This window comes from Brienomyrus brachyistius, unplaced genomic scaffold, assembly GCF_023856365.1.
Source record: "Brienomyrus brachyistius isolate T26 unplaced genomic scaffold, BBRACH_0.4 scaffold66, whole genome shotgun sequence".
Lineage (NCBI taxonomy): Eukaryota > Metazoa > Chordata > Actinopteri > Osteoglossiformes > Mormyridae > Brienomyrus > Brienomyrus brachyistius.
Window position 1 is genome coordinate 1,432,842 of NW_026042341.1, and position 15,525 is coordinate 1,448,366.

Below are 15,525 nucleotides of genomic sequence, written 5' to 3' on the forward strand. Positions count from 1 at the left end.
TTATAAATATGTCAGATTTTTAGACATCAAAGTAGAGACGTTGCAAAATGCAGTTTGGAACACTTGCAGAAACATTATAAACGTACATAGTAAGCAATGGTGGCAGTTTGTTTTGATCCCAGATATCTGATCACCAAAGTCTTGGCTACATGAAGATGACTAAATGGTGTAGCTGCAACATTCAGCTGGATAAATAAATAAGAAAAATCGAACTCATGTCACTATTTCTGGCTCCTTTCACTGAATATGAGGGAGCTCACATGTGTCTGCATGAGCCATTCACACCTGGCCACACCCCCCCCCTTTTTATGGCGCTGATGGGGATGTATCTGGATCGAGTTTCACTGTTGCGTTGTTTATCAAATTACCATGCGAACAGCGATCTTCAGGTGAGAGCGGTACTACACGCCCCCCATGCAGGTAAAACAAAGTAAGGTGACATGGCTTACTTTTTTGCAGATTTAACCTAATTTTAAAAACTTAAAAACTTTCAGCAAGTTATGAATTGAATTACACGAGAAAGATATGCGGCATCGCCGACGATGCTGTCAACCCCCAGAGGGGTAAGAGTCTATGACAACTGACATCATGTATGGGCGGAGTTTCAGGATGAATGGGAGGAGCCTTTGCTGGAGAGGTGGGGCAATGCAACAGCTGTTAAATCAGCCTAAGTGGGTGGGGCATGTGGAGCCGAGTCTCCTCCCACCTTCAGGTTGATGCGTTCCAGCAGCTCTTCCACGGAGCTGGGCTTGGGCAGCCGGCCCTTCTTCCTCCGCCTCATTGGCCGCTTTGGCTTCTCCGCCTCCTCACTCAGCACGTCCACGTAGATGAACTTGAAGGTGCCCACCTTGTTGTTGAGTAGGCCCATCCAGGTCCCCATTGGAGGCTTACTGATGATGTCAATGACGTCACCCCTCTGTGCGGGGCGGGGACAAAAGAGAGACGTTAAGACACGGCAGGAATGGCAGGGGAGGGTGGGGCCCGCCTTCGTGCGCTCACCTTCAGCTTGAGGGAGTCGGTGTCATAGGGGCTGGGCGTGAAGTCGGTGTGGACCCGGGCACGGCCACAGAAGGGGCCACCGTAGGGGGGCTCTTCTTCATCGCCGTCCTCCGACTTCACGCTCTCCCGATTACTGGCTGACGAGTCTGTGGTGCTCACAGTCTGACCACCTGAAACACAGCCGCGTGCGCAAGATCAGTCTCTGCCAGCAGGGGGTGCTGCACAAACATTAAAAGCAATGTTAAAGACACATTGATGCTTCATTTTTCTTAAAGCAAGCGATCTAAATAACCAGAAAATCCTGTACAGATGTACAACTGTATAGCAGAGAGATCTTTGCTGAGTTTTGTCTACAATCTTATTTTAGAGAGCCTGGCAAGGTGGCAGAGAACCAAACAGCACAACCAAGAACCAGAACCTCCCTTTGAGAGCATCCAGATTAAAGAGCATGGCAGTCACCTCCCACTCAGTATCGATTCACCAGCTGCTAACCACCGGGAGATAAAAAAAAAAACTGCCGTAACTCCATCGATGCGCCCAAACAAAGAGGAGCCTGTTCTCGACCACGCAATTCTCGCAGCTTCTGATCAGAGGCCAGATCACTCGAATTGCTGTGATCAGCATGGGAAACAGGAAGCAGAAAAGAGCTAAACGACTAGCATGTGTGTCACCAGGAAGGAGACTGCAGAGTCCCACTCTAAATCATTAATCCAGGGAGTCTGGGCAAGTCTCTTTGTGAAGTCAGTCAATCTAGGCAGGCCTCTCTACTGCCACCCACAGGCAGAATTGCGTTTAGCACTCACCCCACAACAAAGAGTTTGTTAGCGGCATTAAATGAGTTCCACAACTAGTTTAAACCAGTCCTGCAGGGGTTCTCAAAAACAAAGATGCCTTCTCACTGGGTGGCCAGTGACACAACAGTTAAGGAACTTAAAATGTGACCGAAGGGCTGCTGACAGCTCCCACAATGCCATGCTGTCGTGCACTTGAGCAACACAGCCGGAAAAACTAGAAAAAAAAACACGACAGAACAACGTAGCAGCAAATTAACTGCGTGAAAAAAACAAAAAGAGTCAATAAATTAGGACGGACCACCAGTGCAGTGTGATGTAAAAAGAGATGAGTGACTGCTGCAGGGTTCACTAGCATAGGAGTGCGAGCAGAAACAGCGCTCTCTGTCTCAGCAGCAAGGAGGTCTAACCGCAGGGCGGCCATGCGCACACACACACACACACACACACACGCACACACACACACACACACAAACATACACATGCACACGCACTTACTCATAGAGCTCTGACCACTCAGAGAGCTACGCAGGCTTTCCACAGACCCCCCCGCCTTTAGCTTGGGGGGCTTTTCCAAGGAGTCCGTGTCCGGCTGGGGAGACTGTGGGGAGCTGGGGGTGCCGTCTGGGCTCGACTGTGGCAGATAACAGAGAAGCTGTTAACCCCCCACCACCGATTACCTGCGTCATTGCAATGGTGACGACGGCACTGCTGAACCATTCCAAAATTGTGCAAACAATAATATGAAACGTGAGGGGGGGGGAACAGGTGATTCATATGATGGCCAGCAGATGGCGGCAAAGCAGCACAAATGAATTATTCATCTATATGGCATAAATTTGTGAAATAACTTGACTGGAAACATTCATAGATGACACATTGATGGGGCGGTAATTCAGCTGCGCAACACATTTCTAAAAAAAGTAAAGCAAAGGGTTTCGGTGTACAGTTCACACTCTCTGAGCGACGCTCTGAATAGGTTCCTCTATTTATTTTTACGACTGCACCTCTGCCACAAAGCATCATTATTGGCAATCCAACCCCCCCCACCCCCCGCCACCACCCTCACTTTCTCGGCACGCTACCGTCACGATCCGGCAACGAGATTCCGGAAAACAGCCAGGATGCAAACATGAAGGCATATGTTCGCACGCACCTGCTCAGACGCGGAGGCACTGTACTTCTTCGAAATCCGCTTCCTCACGGTCTCCTTGACGGACTTCACCTTCTTGGAGATGCGTGACGTGGTGGGGGACTTCACCACGTCCTTGTACATGGGCTCCTGCTCCTTGCTCTGTGGAGTACAGACAGCAGGGGGCGTGGCAGTCAAAGAACTGTGTTTAACTGAAAATGACTCATTCAGCTGAAAAATGACCCCCACAAACATCCAATCCACACACACACACACACACACGTGCCTCACTAACACCATCTGCCTCCTTCACTTTGCTTTGGCATCTACTTACATCAGGGTCCGTGGCTGTGCCGACCACGTGGAGCGCACGATTGGACAGGTCAAATCCACCGAAACTGCATGTTCTCTGCCAGAAAGACAACGGCGGCGGCGGTTAAGCGACAGACTGAAAAAAAAAAATCCTGTCCGCGAAGGAATCATGCGCTGCGATGGAAGCTAGCTGGACCATGGGAAAACGGAGCAGGACATCATTGCTTCCTTGATTCTTCTCTTCAACCATGCAGGACATCATCTACACTAAGCCTTCTTTGTATTAAAGCATGCAATAACAAAACAGACTACATAGACAACTATTTTTACTAAGATTTTACTACTGCTTTATTGCTATAATGCAAATTTTAATATCCAAGTAATTTAAGGCTTACAAGATTATACAATGGGTTTTTTAGACTTCCATAATCAAGACAAATGTAAAAATTCTGTACAATGTCCTGTATAAAATGAATATATTTCGGAATACTTTAAATTAGGGGTAAGAAATATAATAAAGGCCTCTCAGAGGTTTTTCAGTGGAGTCTTCAGCTATCTCCACTGAACCTGATAGAACCGGAGAGGTTCAGGGACCATATTGCCGGACGTGCTGGGAGGGGGTGATGGACCTAACACCTCAGATGGAACCAGAACCAGAAGATCCTACAGAAGTATGAGAATGCTCAACGTCTGCCTTGGACCGTCTGCCGTTCCCGGGTTCACGTTATTCTTTGAGAAGATCCAGGCTCGTGTCAGAGTTCTTGAAAACAACACTGGCAAATAGAACCGTCGGCTTGGTGGGTCCCAAATCACAGGCAGATGGGGGGCGGGGGAGGGGGGGGTGTCCGAAAAGGGTGAGATTTAGGGAGGAGAACAGTATTCATCCAGAGGAGGGGTCTTTAGATGGATTGGAGATGGATATTCAATGGACGAACATGCAGAGCTTGTCGACAGAACAGGACCATCACCATGCCAACCAGTTCACAGTGGCAGAAAAAAAAACTCAAAAACAAAAAATAAATACATTTAATTAATGGATGGTGACCACTTCCACTGAATACAAAAAAAGAGCATTTTAGCTTCTTTAAGGCTGCAGAAAAGCGTCGCCTAGTGGGCACTACCCATGCCAACAGGTCTGCTTATGAAAAGCTTCTCGAACTGCATCCGGCGTTTGCGGTTCCTCCTTTAGGATGCAAAAGCACCTGGGCTTGCAGTAGCAAACAAACTTATGCCCCAATGCAGTGTAGCAGAAGCTCAGAGGGAGAACGAATGGCTCAGGTAGCTGAAGTGAAGTAGCTTGGTTTCTAATTTGCTGCGGTCTTCACTTACTGTGACCAAGCAGAGAACAAAGAACGAGAAATAGCAGTCGTTCAGAAACCAGCCCTTGGCCCGAACAGATAAACTTAGACACGTGGAAACCGCCGTCTCACAGATACCTTTCTAACCCAGCTGCCTCAGACTTGCATCAGAAAAAACTCCATACAAGTAGCTAGACAACCGGTGCTACGTGGCTCACGCAGGCATGGTGAAGCACGGTAAAGCATAGTGAAGCATAGTGAAGCACGATCACCAAACACTGGACTAAATGGCACAAATCTCAGACCCACACGATGCCACTGAGCATATACCCCCCCCCCTACACTGCCATGAAGAAGACCATTCTGCAGCCTTGCAAGAAAACCTAAAAGCTCTGCCAGAAGGAGGCGCTGCTGCACCTTCTCCACAGACTCACAGACTTTTGCTGAATGCGTAAGAGAACCCTTTTGGTACAACGGTCGACGCTGGCGGCCCACTTCCTGTCGGCCTCGCCGCCATCTTCGTCCAGCAGGCGACGCCGCAGGTCCTGCCGCTCGGCCTTGCCGAGGGTCCGCTCCGTGACGGGCCGCACTAGTTGAGACCAGCTCAGGTGGCCATGCAGGCTGCGCTCGACCACATAGGTGATGTTGAACTCGCTGACGGCCGCCCGGCCGCGCAGCCTGCGTGGCGGGAAGGCCCAGCCGCCGCCCCTGGCTTTGTCTCGCAGGAGCTGCAGGTCGCAGCGTGACGGTGGCGACCCCGCCAGCTTGGCGCGCGCCCGCTGGTGCAGTAGGTGCTTGGTGGAGTAGGAGTAGGTGGGGTCCAGGGGTTTTTTGGGTCTCGCCAGCCGCCGGCCACCCTGCACATCCTCGAGGGACACCAGGAAGCGATGCCGTGCCCGGGGCACGCAGACGCCGTACACGCCGTCGCTACTCACCCCGTGGCTGAGTGCCGGGAGGGCCTTCCGCATTTCCCCATCCGGCATGGAGCGATTCACCCTCGGGTCCTCCTCGCCATTGCCGTCGGCCTCCGAGAACGAGGAGCCGCTGCCTGGCTTCCTGGCCGGCCGGATCAGGCCGTGACCTCCGCCGCCGGATCTGCTGAAGGCTTTCACCAGCTTGTGGCTGCCCCAGGTGTCCAGGCTGCTGGAGGACGGCGACGTGGTCAGGCTGTCCGCGTCCCCGTCCAGAGACATCTGTTCCTGCAGCAGGGAGGACCGCGACTCATCCGGGGCAAGGGGGGGCTTCTTCTGCACGCCGGCGTAGAGTGCGGACTTGTCCTCGCACGTCGGGGACGCCTCGAACCCAAACGGATCTGTGGGATCATTGAGGATTGTGAGGCTCAAACGATCCCCGCTAGCAGCTGCATGTGCTCGCTCCTCGGCAAACCATAGCACCAAAAGGGCCAAAGTTATCCCTCCTCTGCGATGATCTTATATTTAGCTACAACCATAATCATACTTTATAATTCACATGTGCACTGCAAGCTGTGTAGTCAATCCAAGACAAATACTTGGACTAAGAAAAGGAAATTATAAACAGTCCAGGGATGCTCAACCTCACTGGAAAGGAACCCCCCCCCCCCCCATCCCAAAACAGTGGTTGTCCACCCCCTCCACACTGAACTTCTCCCATGGTTCCCGATCCTTACCCTCAGGCTTCCTGCCGTCCTCCACCTTGATGAGCTTCTTCCGCACCCTGCGGGTGGAGTTGACCAGCTTGTGCAGCCTCCTGAACTTCACAGAGTCCTCCAGCTCGTCGTCGGACGGTTCCCGAGACTGAGAGACGGGAGGACCAGGAACCAAAGTCAGCTATGACAACAACATCATCCATCACTTCGGGTTAACTGAAGATGATCAGTCAACATCAAGTTTCCCATTCCACTAATGACACATTCACCAGTACCCCCCCCGCCCATGAAATGGTCACCCCCAGACTGCCAGTAAGATCACCATGGCAACCGAGGAACCAAACACTAAAATTAAGCAGGTCGCTCATGGGAGCAGCTGTGTTTGCCAGGGGTTCCAGCCCAAGGCATGTGCTCGCCCCCCCGGTCAGGCCCAATGTCACGAAGCAGGGACCCGTTTCCTCCCCCGGCCTCAATCCACTGGGCTCGGATCCCACGACAGGGGACCACACTGTGAGCAGAGCCTCCCACGCAGCCGTTCCAGCCACGGGGCGCGGCACTGAATTTTGTTGGCTCGACCACATTACCCAGAAAGCCACTCGCACACAGAGCCACTTAGGTTACAGCTTTAAATTTAACAAGAAAAAAAAAAAAAAAAAAAAAGGTCAGTTGATTAGTGACTGTAAACATGCCATGTTACAGTGTTATTAGTGAGCATTAGGGGATGAATGACAGCACGCTGCAGATGTCTCAGCCCCAGATCACGCTGGAACAGCGGAGACAGAAGCACACACCCACGAAATTTATATTTTACAAGAGGCAGTAAAATGTGAAATCATCCTGGCAGCGAGTCCTGCGTCTCGCGAGCAGTGTCTGTCCTCCCCCCTGGACCCCGCCTCACAGACATGACATCATCACATGCACAACGGTCTCACAGAAAAACAGCCTCTCTCAAATCCTCCTCAGATTCCACGGTCTAGTCACTCCGGAACATTCAGAAAGCGGCGTTATCATCTTACAGACGGTCACCATGGAGCCCTGATCTCCCTCCAGCTGGGTCACGGAGGGCAGGGGGCACTTTGACACCCTGACGTTTGTCTAGATCAGGGGTGGCCAATCTTATCCGCAAAGGGCCGGTGTCTATGCAGGTTTTCACTGCAACTCCCTAATTAGGTCACTAATTAGAGGACTGATTGGCTGAAAAGTCCTCACACCTGGGCTTGAACCGCTGACCTAAAGGTTACCCCAAAAACCTGCATACACACCGGCCCTTTGCGCACAAGACTGGCCACCCCTGGTCTAGATGCTTAACATGCTGCCATCTGGAAGACTGCTCAAAGGAACCCCCCCCAGTGTGTTGGGGGGGGGGGTGGATCTTTGCCATGAGAAAACAGTGGGTGGCTGCGCGTGTGATGCAACTGCCATGGTCGTGTGACAGAGCGTAGATTTGCGAGAAGTCACTAGATCACGGTCTTTTCACTTAGTGAGCACTCAGTGGTTCCCCTTGTCTTGTGTTTTTCCACTTGTCACCATGTTTGGACACCAACAGAAGTCACTAACCATCACAATCAGATTCCCGCACGTCCTCGAACCCAAGTCCTCACCCAAGGAGCCGTGCTGCGCGGACTGGGGTCGGGGAGGTGAAAACGCGGGTGAGCAGGGACCAAAGGGGAGAGGTGGTGAAAAGCAGCGGTACTTACATTACAGTTTGAGGACTCGATTACAGTGAGACCGGAGCCATCAGTCCCCTCGGCATTGTCAGTACTGCCCGACTGCCTGTTGTGCATCTCATACTCCTTCAACTACGGAGAAGAAGAGTCAGAGAGAGGACTGTGGAGGCTAGGGGCGGTAGGCAGCCATAGCTTCAGGTCCAGCATTTCGGTAACAAACTGCCATTCACGGCTAGCAAAGGTGAAGGGTCAGTTTGGAAGAGGGGGACGCTTATGAGACACAGGATATTCCGGAAAGGTTCTACGTCAGCGATTATCCGGGGATGGAAGCGTGAAAGTGGAGCATGGGAACCCAACCCCCCCCGTGAGGTGGACATGGCCGTGTGCAGAGACTAACCCCACTGATACGAAACGTCCTCCCTGTCTGAAGTAGCTCCAATTAGTGAGGGCAAGGTTACTGAATGGCGGAGAAGGTTATTTCGAGTTAGGCCAAAGCTGCTTTAGTGGGCTGTAAGGACAGAGTGGGAGAAGTAGGTGGGGTTGGGAGGAGGGGCAGTGGCAGCCCACAGGTAAGGTGGGGGGGGGGGGGGGTCGTACCCGGGCAAGGGCTTCTTCAACAGTGATCATCTTGTCTTTCACCATCATCATCAGCTGGATGCGCTCTTCAGCACTCATGGTGATCTCACTGGCAACATAACCGATGTCTTCTCCTGGGGGGGGGGGGGGGGGGGATCAAGGATTTAAGGTCAAGCCTGAATTGAGATGGGTTAAGCGACAGCTCGGCACCGCCGCGGCATTCGCGGGGTGTCTGTCACACGAAGTCCACCCGCACCTTTCGACGTCTGACGCATCACGCCTTTCTGAGACTTGCGAAAATTCTGCCAGAAAGACTTGCTCTTCTTCTTGCTGTCCCACCTCCCTGCAGGGTGAGACACGGGTGAGACTGCACTCAAGAGGACAGCTCCGGTAGAGAGAGAGAGAGTGGATTCCCCTCAGAAGAGCGACCTCAACGCGCTGGGTCACTCAAACCTACAAGCCAAGACCAGTGCGACTCCTCACTCAAAACAAACAAAAACTATTTTTACTAAAATAAGGAGGAAGAACATTAATCGAGCATAACACTAATACAGAGGAGGCCAGATTCTACAGAACCCTTTACTGCATCCTTCCTGTAAACAAGACATGGTTCGTTTTTGCGGGATTTTCATCGCTTTCATGTTGGAAGCAGCATGAATATCACTGGGACCCCCCACATCGAAACGCGGCAGGCGCACCACGGAAAGCAGCGTTGGGACAGGGATGTGGGGGGTTTCTCTCCCAGGGCGAAGGTGTCTTTTGCTCTACCGTACCGATCCGCCGACGGCCCCAGCATAAATAAAATCGACGGCTGCATTTGCTTGGGCCGTCAGACCGAAAGGTGCATCCAGTGATACACGGCAGGGAGAGAGTGTTCACACTAATGTTCACACTAATGTTCACGCTCACAGGAGAACACGGTACAAATGAAGATGGAGAAATGAGGTCAGAACAAAAGCAAGAACGGCCATGCATGACTAAATACATGCGGACACACACACACACACACTCACCTCCGCAGCCCTCTTCAGAGCTCGACTTGTACAAAGGCACCCTGAAAAAAGGGGAGGAGAAGAATGAATAAAATCACTCAGATTATCGGAGCTGCTGTCACCTGTCCACCCAGAGCCGTCTGCAGCCCCCGCGAATGAGCTCACCAGCCTTCGGGAATGGCCCGCCTCCCTGTCCTTGTCCCGCCCCCCTGACATGCTGACCCTGACATGCGATTCAGTGTCAGTGCAAACACAGAGACGAGCAGTCTTGTTCCGGGGTCTGACAGCCCCCCCCCCCCTTCGTGCTGAGGGACCTCCAATGCAGCAGCCAAATCAGGGTGAACACCAATTTTAGTAGGCGAGTTGCTTTCAGCACCCCATTCTTTTTGGAAAGGGATGAAACTTCTACCCACTTGTCATTAACAATTCGAGTAAAACGATGGGAGAGCTCATCAAATGTTGTCAAGGCTTAAGATTCCATAGTACCATGCACTATTCAAGGTTGACCACCAGAGGGCAGTAGTGGCACAATGCTGGACATCCAGCGAATGAGCTGTAGCGGAGGGAGGCGACTGTGTTCGGGCCATGTGCCGGGAGGTGGGGAGCAGTCGGCCGCGGGTTGGCTGAAGCCCCGATGGGTCGCAGGGTCTGCGAGGAGACCATGCCCAGCAAGCTCCGGGAAATCACCACGGCAGGCTCCGGTGGTTTGGGACCGACGTTCCGCAGAAGCCAGAAACCCAGAAGGGCAGGCGTCTGCCTTATCGAAGCCGGCACACACCAACCACGCTCCACAGAGACCGGGTCACACCCAGGGTCACCCACCATCGCAGCTACAGCTTAGCGGAGCAAAGCTTGTCCGGGTTTGGGCAAAAGCCAGCCAGTCAGGCTCCCAGCATTGGTGGGCAGGGACACTGACCTACAGACAAAGGCTCATCCCGCGTCCCTCTTTAGAAACATCAGGCTCACAACATCTTGGGCTCTGCCCACAAACGTCTGCTAGCCAATCACAACTAGCTTCTGTTTTCGTTTAGTTCAAGTGACTGAGTATTTGAAGCATTTTAAAAGTTATACATTCAGATCATATAACGTGGGCAAAACAAACTACAGATTTACAGCACCACCTGCTGCTGCAAAGTAAGAGAAAAAAAAATAATCCCCTGGGAGACACACACACACACACACACACACACACAGCAGGGCATTGGTAATACCTGGCAACCCACAAAAGCACTTGGTCCAAGGTGGGTTCTAAACACAAGTAATAATGATAATTAAAAAAAACAAAAAAACCAAAAAACAAACAAAAAACAAATGCGAGTTTGTATGATGCCGCAGGCCTGTACGGCCAATTGCATTGGACAGGGACCCGGAATGCGCTGGCCCATTCCAGCTGGTTCCGCTTCCTGCGGGCCACAATGGGCCGTTCATGCAGTGGTCCTGGCTACGGTTCAGAACATTCCATGAGGAAAATTAAGTTACAGTGACACAGATCAGTGGCATAGACGTGAAACGCGCCGTCCGCGCGGGGATGTGCAGGACATGGCCGGTCTCCCAGGAGACACCGGCCCAGCCATGCAGTGCTGAAATCTCATGGGGAGGGGCCACTCTGCAAGGTGTGTGGGCAGAGAGCCCTGGGGGAGGGGCATGCGGGCAATGAGAGCCACAACGACGGGGGCTCGTTCGCCTGAGCACTGCCACTGATAACCAGTTTGAGCACATGCCCCCCCCAGCCCCCAAGGACATGACATGAAGGACCTCGTGGCTACATATCGTATCTGTGTTACCGTGACATTCCTCTTAAACAGCAACATCCTCACAGCAGAGGGTGGAATTCTAACAGCCCCCCACACACACCCCCAAGCTGACAACCACGGGCGGCGTTCCACCAAAGAGAGCTGATTAAGAGAAGCCGTCAGGGCCGAGCTTGTGGGGGACAGCGGACTGACTGCTACTGGACCATCAGGGGACAATCAGGTGGCCATGGAACCCCCTTCGTGACACTAACCCTCCACGGTCGGGCCTAGCCAATGAATCCATGACGGCCCGCTCCAAACGCCCAGAAGGTAATCAGCCCCCGTCAGAGGATGCTCTTACAAAGCACGGGCCAATCGGATGGCCTTTCACCACACTCACTCCTCTCCTACTGCCCGGCAGAGACAGAGAAACAGCATGAACTAGGACCCAATTTCCAGCAAACTGTAGGACCTTTTAATAAATTTGCTGTCACTGTCAAAAATACCCAGCAGAGTGGTTAAGGCATGTGTCACACACAGTGATGCAGTCCAAGGTCAGAGGCCTCGCATTTTTATCTTATATTCTAGTCATGGACCTTATCCCAGAAAAAGGATAAAAACCAGCGAGTGCCTCCTCAGGGGCTAACAGCCGGCCAGACAGACGGCATCGATCCTCAGCAGGAACGCGGTGTGAGCAAAGGGCCAGGGCAGCAAGACGGAGGGAAGCCAACGCGGCGCACGCATGCAAACCAGCATGTCATCCCAGTGGGTCAGGAGGGACAATTCCCTAGCGACAGTGACTGGCCACTTTTTCCGCCCCCAGAGTCACACCTTCCCAGGCAGTTGATGACAGTGATGGGGACCCTCCACCGCCCGCCCCCCCGAGTAGGGAGGAAGGCTGGCAGGATGCCCCCATGAAGGAGGGTTCAAGGAGGCTGGGACACAACAGGATTTCCTGAAAGCAGTGTGGCTGGACTAAATAGGATGTGGATGATAAGTAGTCATGCTACCCATTGCCATTGAGGCAGGGGGGCGGCAAGGGGGATACGGACTACGCAACCCCCAAAGAATCGACCAGAACCACGTCAGCCTACCCAGCTGTACAAACACAGATGACTGGAATGACGCCTTTTGAGGAAAGGTAGTGCGCCCCCCCCCCCCCCCGGCATCTCTGATGAACCACTTCCCGTAGTGCCCTTTGGAGTTATCGCAGTATGTCCAGCTTCCGGTCAATCAAGAGGCCGGAGGAATGCTGGGAGATCAAAGCTGGACCACATCCATACGACCGGCGTGTTATTACGTCTCGCAGCGACACGGCCTGCTTAACGCTCTGGGGTCTAGTGGTAGGGAACACGCATTCACCGGCTGGGGCATGATCACACACATCTTTAAAATCTCATAAACTTAATGGCAAATTATTTCTTATATATTTGTTTTGGCATTACACTCATCTTAATTTTTATGTACTTTATAAATATGTCAGATTTAAGTTTGTAATTTGACATCAAAGTAGAGACATTGCAAAATGCAGTTTGGAACACTTGCAGAAACATTATAAACGTACATAGTAAGCAATGCTGGCAGTTTGTTTTGATCCCAGATATCTGGGATATCTTGGCTACATGAAGATGACTAAATGGTGTAGCTGCAACATTCAGTTGGATAAATAAATAAGAAAAGCTGGTCACTATTTCTGTCTCCTTTCATTGAATATGAGGGAGCTCACATGTGTATGCATGAGCCATTCACACCTGGCCACACCCCCCCCCCCCACCTCGCCTCTATGGCGCTGATGGGAATGTATCTAGATCGCGTTTCACTGTTGTGTTACTGTTGTGTTGTTCATCAAATTACCATGTGAATGCGATTTGAATACGCAGAAATGTGGCCATTTAGAATGTGAATAGCGATCTTCAGGTGAGAGCGGTACTACACGCCCCAAATGCAGGTAAAACAAAGTAAGGTGACATGGTTTACATTTTTGCCGATTGAACCTAATTTTAAAAACGTTAATACTTCCGACAATAGACGTTTTGAAAAGAAGACAGATTACGGATTTAGTCAGCATTTTTTTTCATGATTCTACAGCAATATTTTAGCGAGATATAAACTGAAATCGACGCAAAAAAAATCGCTGCATTACCGATGATGCACTCGACCCCAGAGGTCTAAACGCCCGGCACTGCAGGGAGCCGACCTTAAAGCAACCCGGCACCCAGTCATCGAAAATTAAAGTTGTTTAAAGGCTAATCCTGCAGTTTATCTACGAGGAGGGTGTCAGGCCAGTTACCGCAACCTCAGGCAATCGTCACATGACTCAGGACTGCCCCCGCGCCCACGAAGGGTGCCGGTCCGGAAACAGAAGCTGCTTTCTGCGATTTAGGTTCTGGGTTTCCTAGCCCAGTCAGCCCATCGCTGTCACCACACAATAGAGGGAAGGAAAGGGGGAGGACATGAAGCACTATTTCCCCTTACTCAGCTTACTGCGACGGGGGGGGGGGGGGGGGGGGGCACAAGGCCAAGGGTATGTTGGTGAAGAGAGCACGGCATGGAGGAGGCCTGCGTCACTGAGGACCACCCCAGATATGACCACCACATCCTCCACAAAGCTGGCGGGGGGGGGGGTGACCCCTGGTCACACAGTGCTCCTGCATACTGACTCATCGGAGGTATGGCCAGGGTCTGACTCGGCACTTTTAAGCTGACTCAGCATGGCTGGCGTGTGGAGCGACTTGTGAAGAGCATCCTTACTTCCTCTCACTCTCGGGAGTGGACACCGTGCTGCTGAAGCCCAGTGACTCCTGCGGACAGAAGGTAGGGGGCGCTGCGGTTAGTCGGCGGCCATCGACACCGTGCACATCACCCCGCCTCCTTCCCCTCTGCCCCTGAGCAACTTACCTGGACCTCTGCCCGCAGTTGGAGCTGTGAGGGGGGACTGGCTTCTGCCTTCTCCTGGAAAAGAGAGCCAGAGAAAGCCATCAGTGACCAGGAAATCACCACCGTTACACTGGCGCCACACTGGCGCTACACCCATGCTACACCCATGCTACACCCACGTTATTTCTTGCATGGGCTCGGAACACCACGAGCTTCTGCAGTGATCCAAGCGGGACTGGATTAACACGTTAAGGCTGGCTCAGCCAGCTTGGAATGAGAGGCGTAGAGGATTCCCGCCGACGGGCCTGGAGCACACCTCCACCTGAGGGGAATGCCAACCTGACCGGCTGCTTCATGGAGCAACAGGGTCCGGGCTTCTAATGAGGGCATGGAAACAAGCGAACCTCAAATGCAAACCAAAAACTAGTGAAGATGCCCCACCAGGTTGGAGAAGGTGGAAGCTTTGAAGCGTATTCAAGGATTAACAACAAGCAAAAGCCTGTTGCCTACCGCCCTTGGCAGGTGATCCCTTTAAACCATCGTCAAACCCGATAGGTCTACCCGCCCCATGAGCTCCACAGCCAACCAAATTCCAGGCGAGCCAGCACGGAGAGCGGCAGGTCTCGTTAGATCAGAATTCTTCCAGGACTGAAAACATCAGGCTCTCAAGCAGCCACCCACATTCATGCGCTTTCCCCCCCCCCACCCAAGTGAAAATCCTCTCCAATCCAGTGCACATGCTCTGAGGGACGCATCAGTGCAGTCCGAGTGAAACAGTGAATTCGCGTGTCGACCTACCGACTAATAAAATGTCTAACATGACAAAACATCCTGGCTCCCCAGAGACGCCCCCAACATCTGACACGCAGCAGCTCCCTGAATCTGCATGAATCACACAATACAAGGTGGAAGTATGTCAGCTGACCGCAGATCTCCGCCTGATGAAACAGACACTGTATATTAAACTCAGGGAATCTAAATGAGGTCTTCGAGTTACCGAATACCGAAACTGACGCACAGCTAACCGTATAAAATGTCTGTATCACAGGACGTCGCAAAAGTCCGGCAAGTGACCAGTGTTGGGAAATGCAGAGCCGTTTCCCAGGGCCAGGCAACCTGCAAACACACTTCCCTTTCTGACTCTCGGTCTTATGCGGGGGGTGAATCCCGCAGGAGGAACATGAATCATCCACGTGACTGCGTCCCATCTGCCCCGAGGAAATGACTTCACGTCTCACAGAGGCCGTTGTGATGTACGACTGACAAGCATGCACCTTAGAGAGAGAAGCACATGTGGGCTTCCTCTGAGTCAGAAAGCGAGCAAGACCCTGGATCAACCAACAGCTTCACAGTGGCAACAGCCCTGATACGGTGCCCAGCTGAAGACAGAGAGGAAATGTGTCATTAGAAGGACACGCAGGACAGGATGGCTGCATCATCTGCCAAGGGACAAAAGAAAGACGAGAGTCAAACCCCCATGAAGCTCAAATGCTGCTCCCTCTGCTATGACCTTTGACCCCC

The 15,525-nt window shown here is 52.2% G+C and overlaps 1 protein-coding gene across 6 annotated transcripts in view; it reads right to left on the minus strand.

The window, feature by feature from the left end:
* Positions 1-15,525, minus strand: part of sash1a (SAM and SH3 domain containing 1a) — a 169,205-nt gene that overhangs the window by 11,168 nt on the left and 142,512 nt on the right. For 5 of the 6 annotated variants that reach the window (XM_049002334.1, XM_049002339.1, XM_049002340.1 and 2 more), the window contains exons 3-15: positions 14,026-14,079; positions 13,879-13,928; positions 9,416-9,456; positions 8,659-8,745; positions 8,424-8,536; positions 7,857-7,958; positions 6,181-6,307; positions 5,468-5,844; positions 3,257-3,331; positions 2,947-3,084; positions 2,289-2,424; positions 1,000-1,169; positions 707-916 (exon numbers count right to left, since the gene is read on the minus strand). In XM_049002334.1, the coding sequence (XP_048858291.1) occupies positions 707-916; positions 1,000-1,169; positions 2,289-2,424; positions 2,947-3,084; positions 3,257-3,331; positions 5,468-5,844; positions 6,181-6,307; positions 7,857-7,958; positions 8,424-8,536; positions 8,659-8,745; positions 9,416-9,456; positions 13,879-13,928; positions 14,026-14,079 (1,680 nt within the window). The remainder of the gene's footprint in view (positions 1-706; positions 917-999; positions 1,170-2,288; positions 2,425-2,946; positions 3,085-3,256; positions 3,332-5,467; positions 5,845-6,180; positions 6,308-7,856; positions 7,959-8,423; positions 8,537-8,658; positions 8,746-9,415; positions 9,457-13,878; positions 13,929-14,025; positions 14,080-15,525) is intronic. The other variant, XM_049002336.1, reaches the window with a different exon arrangement.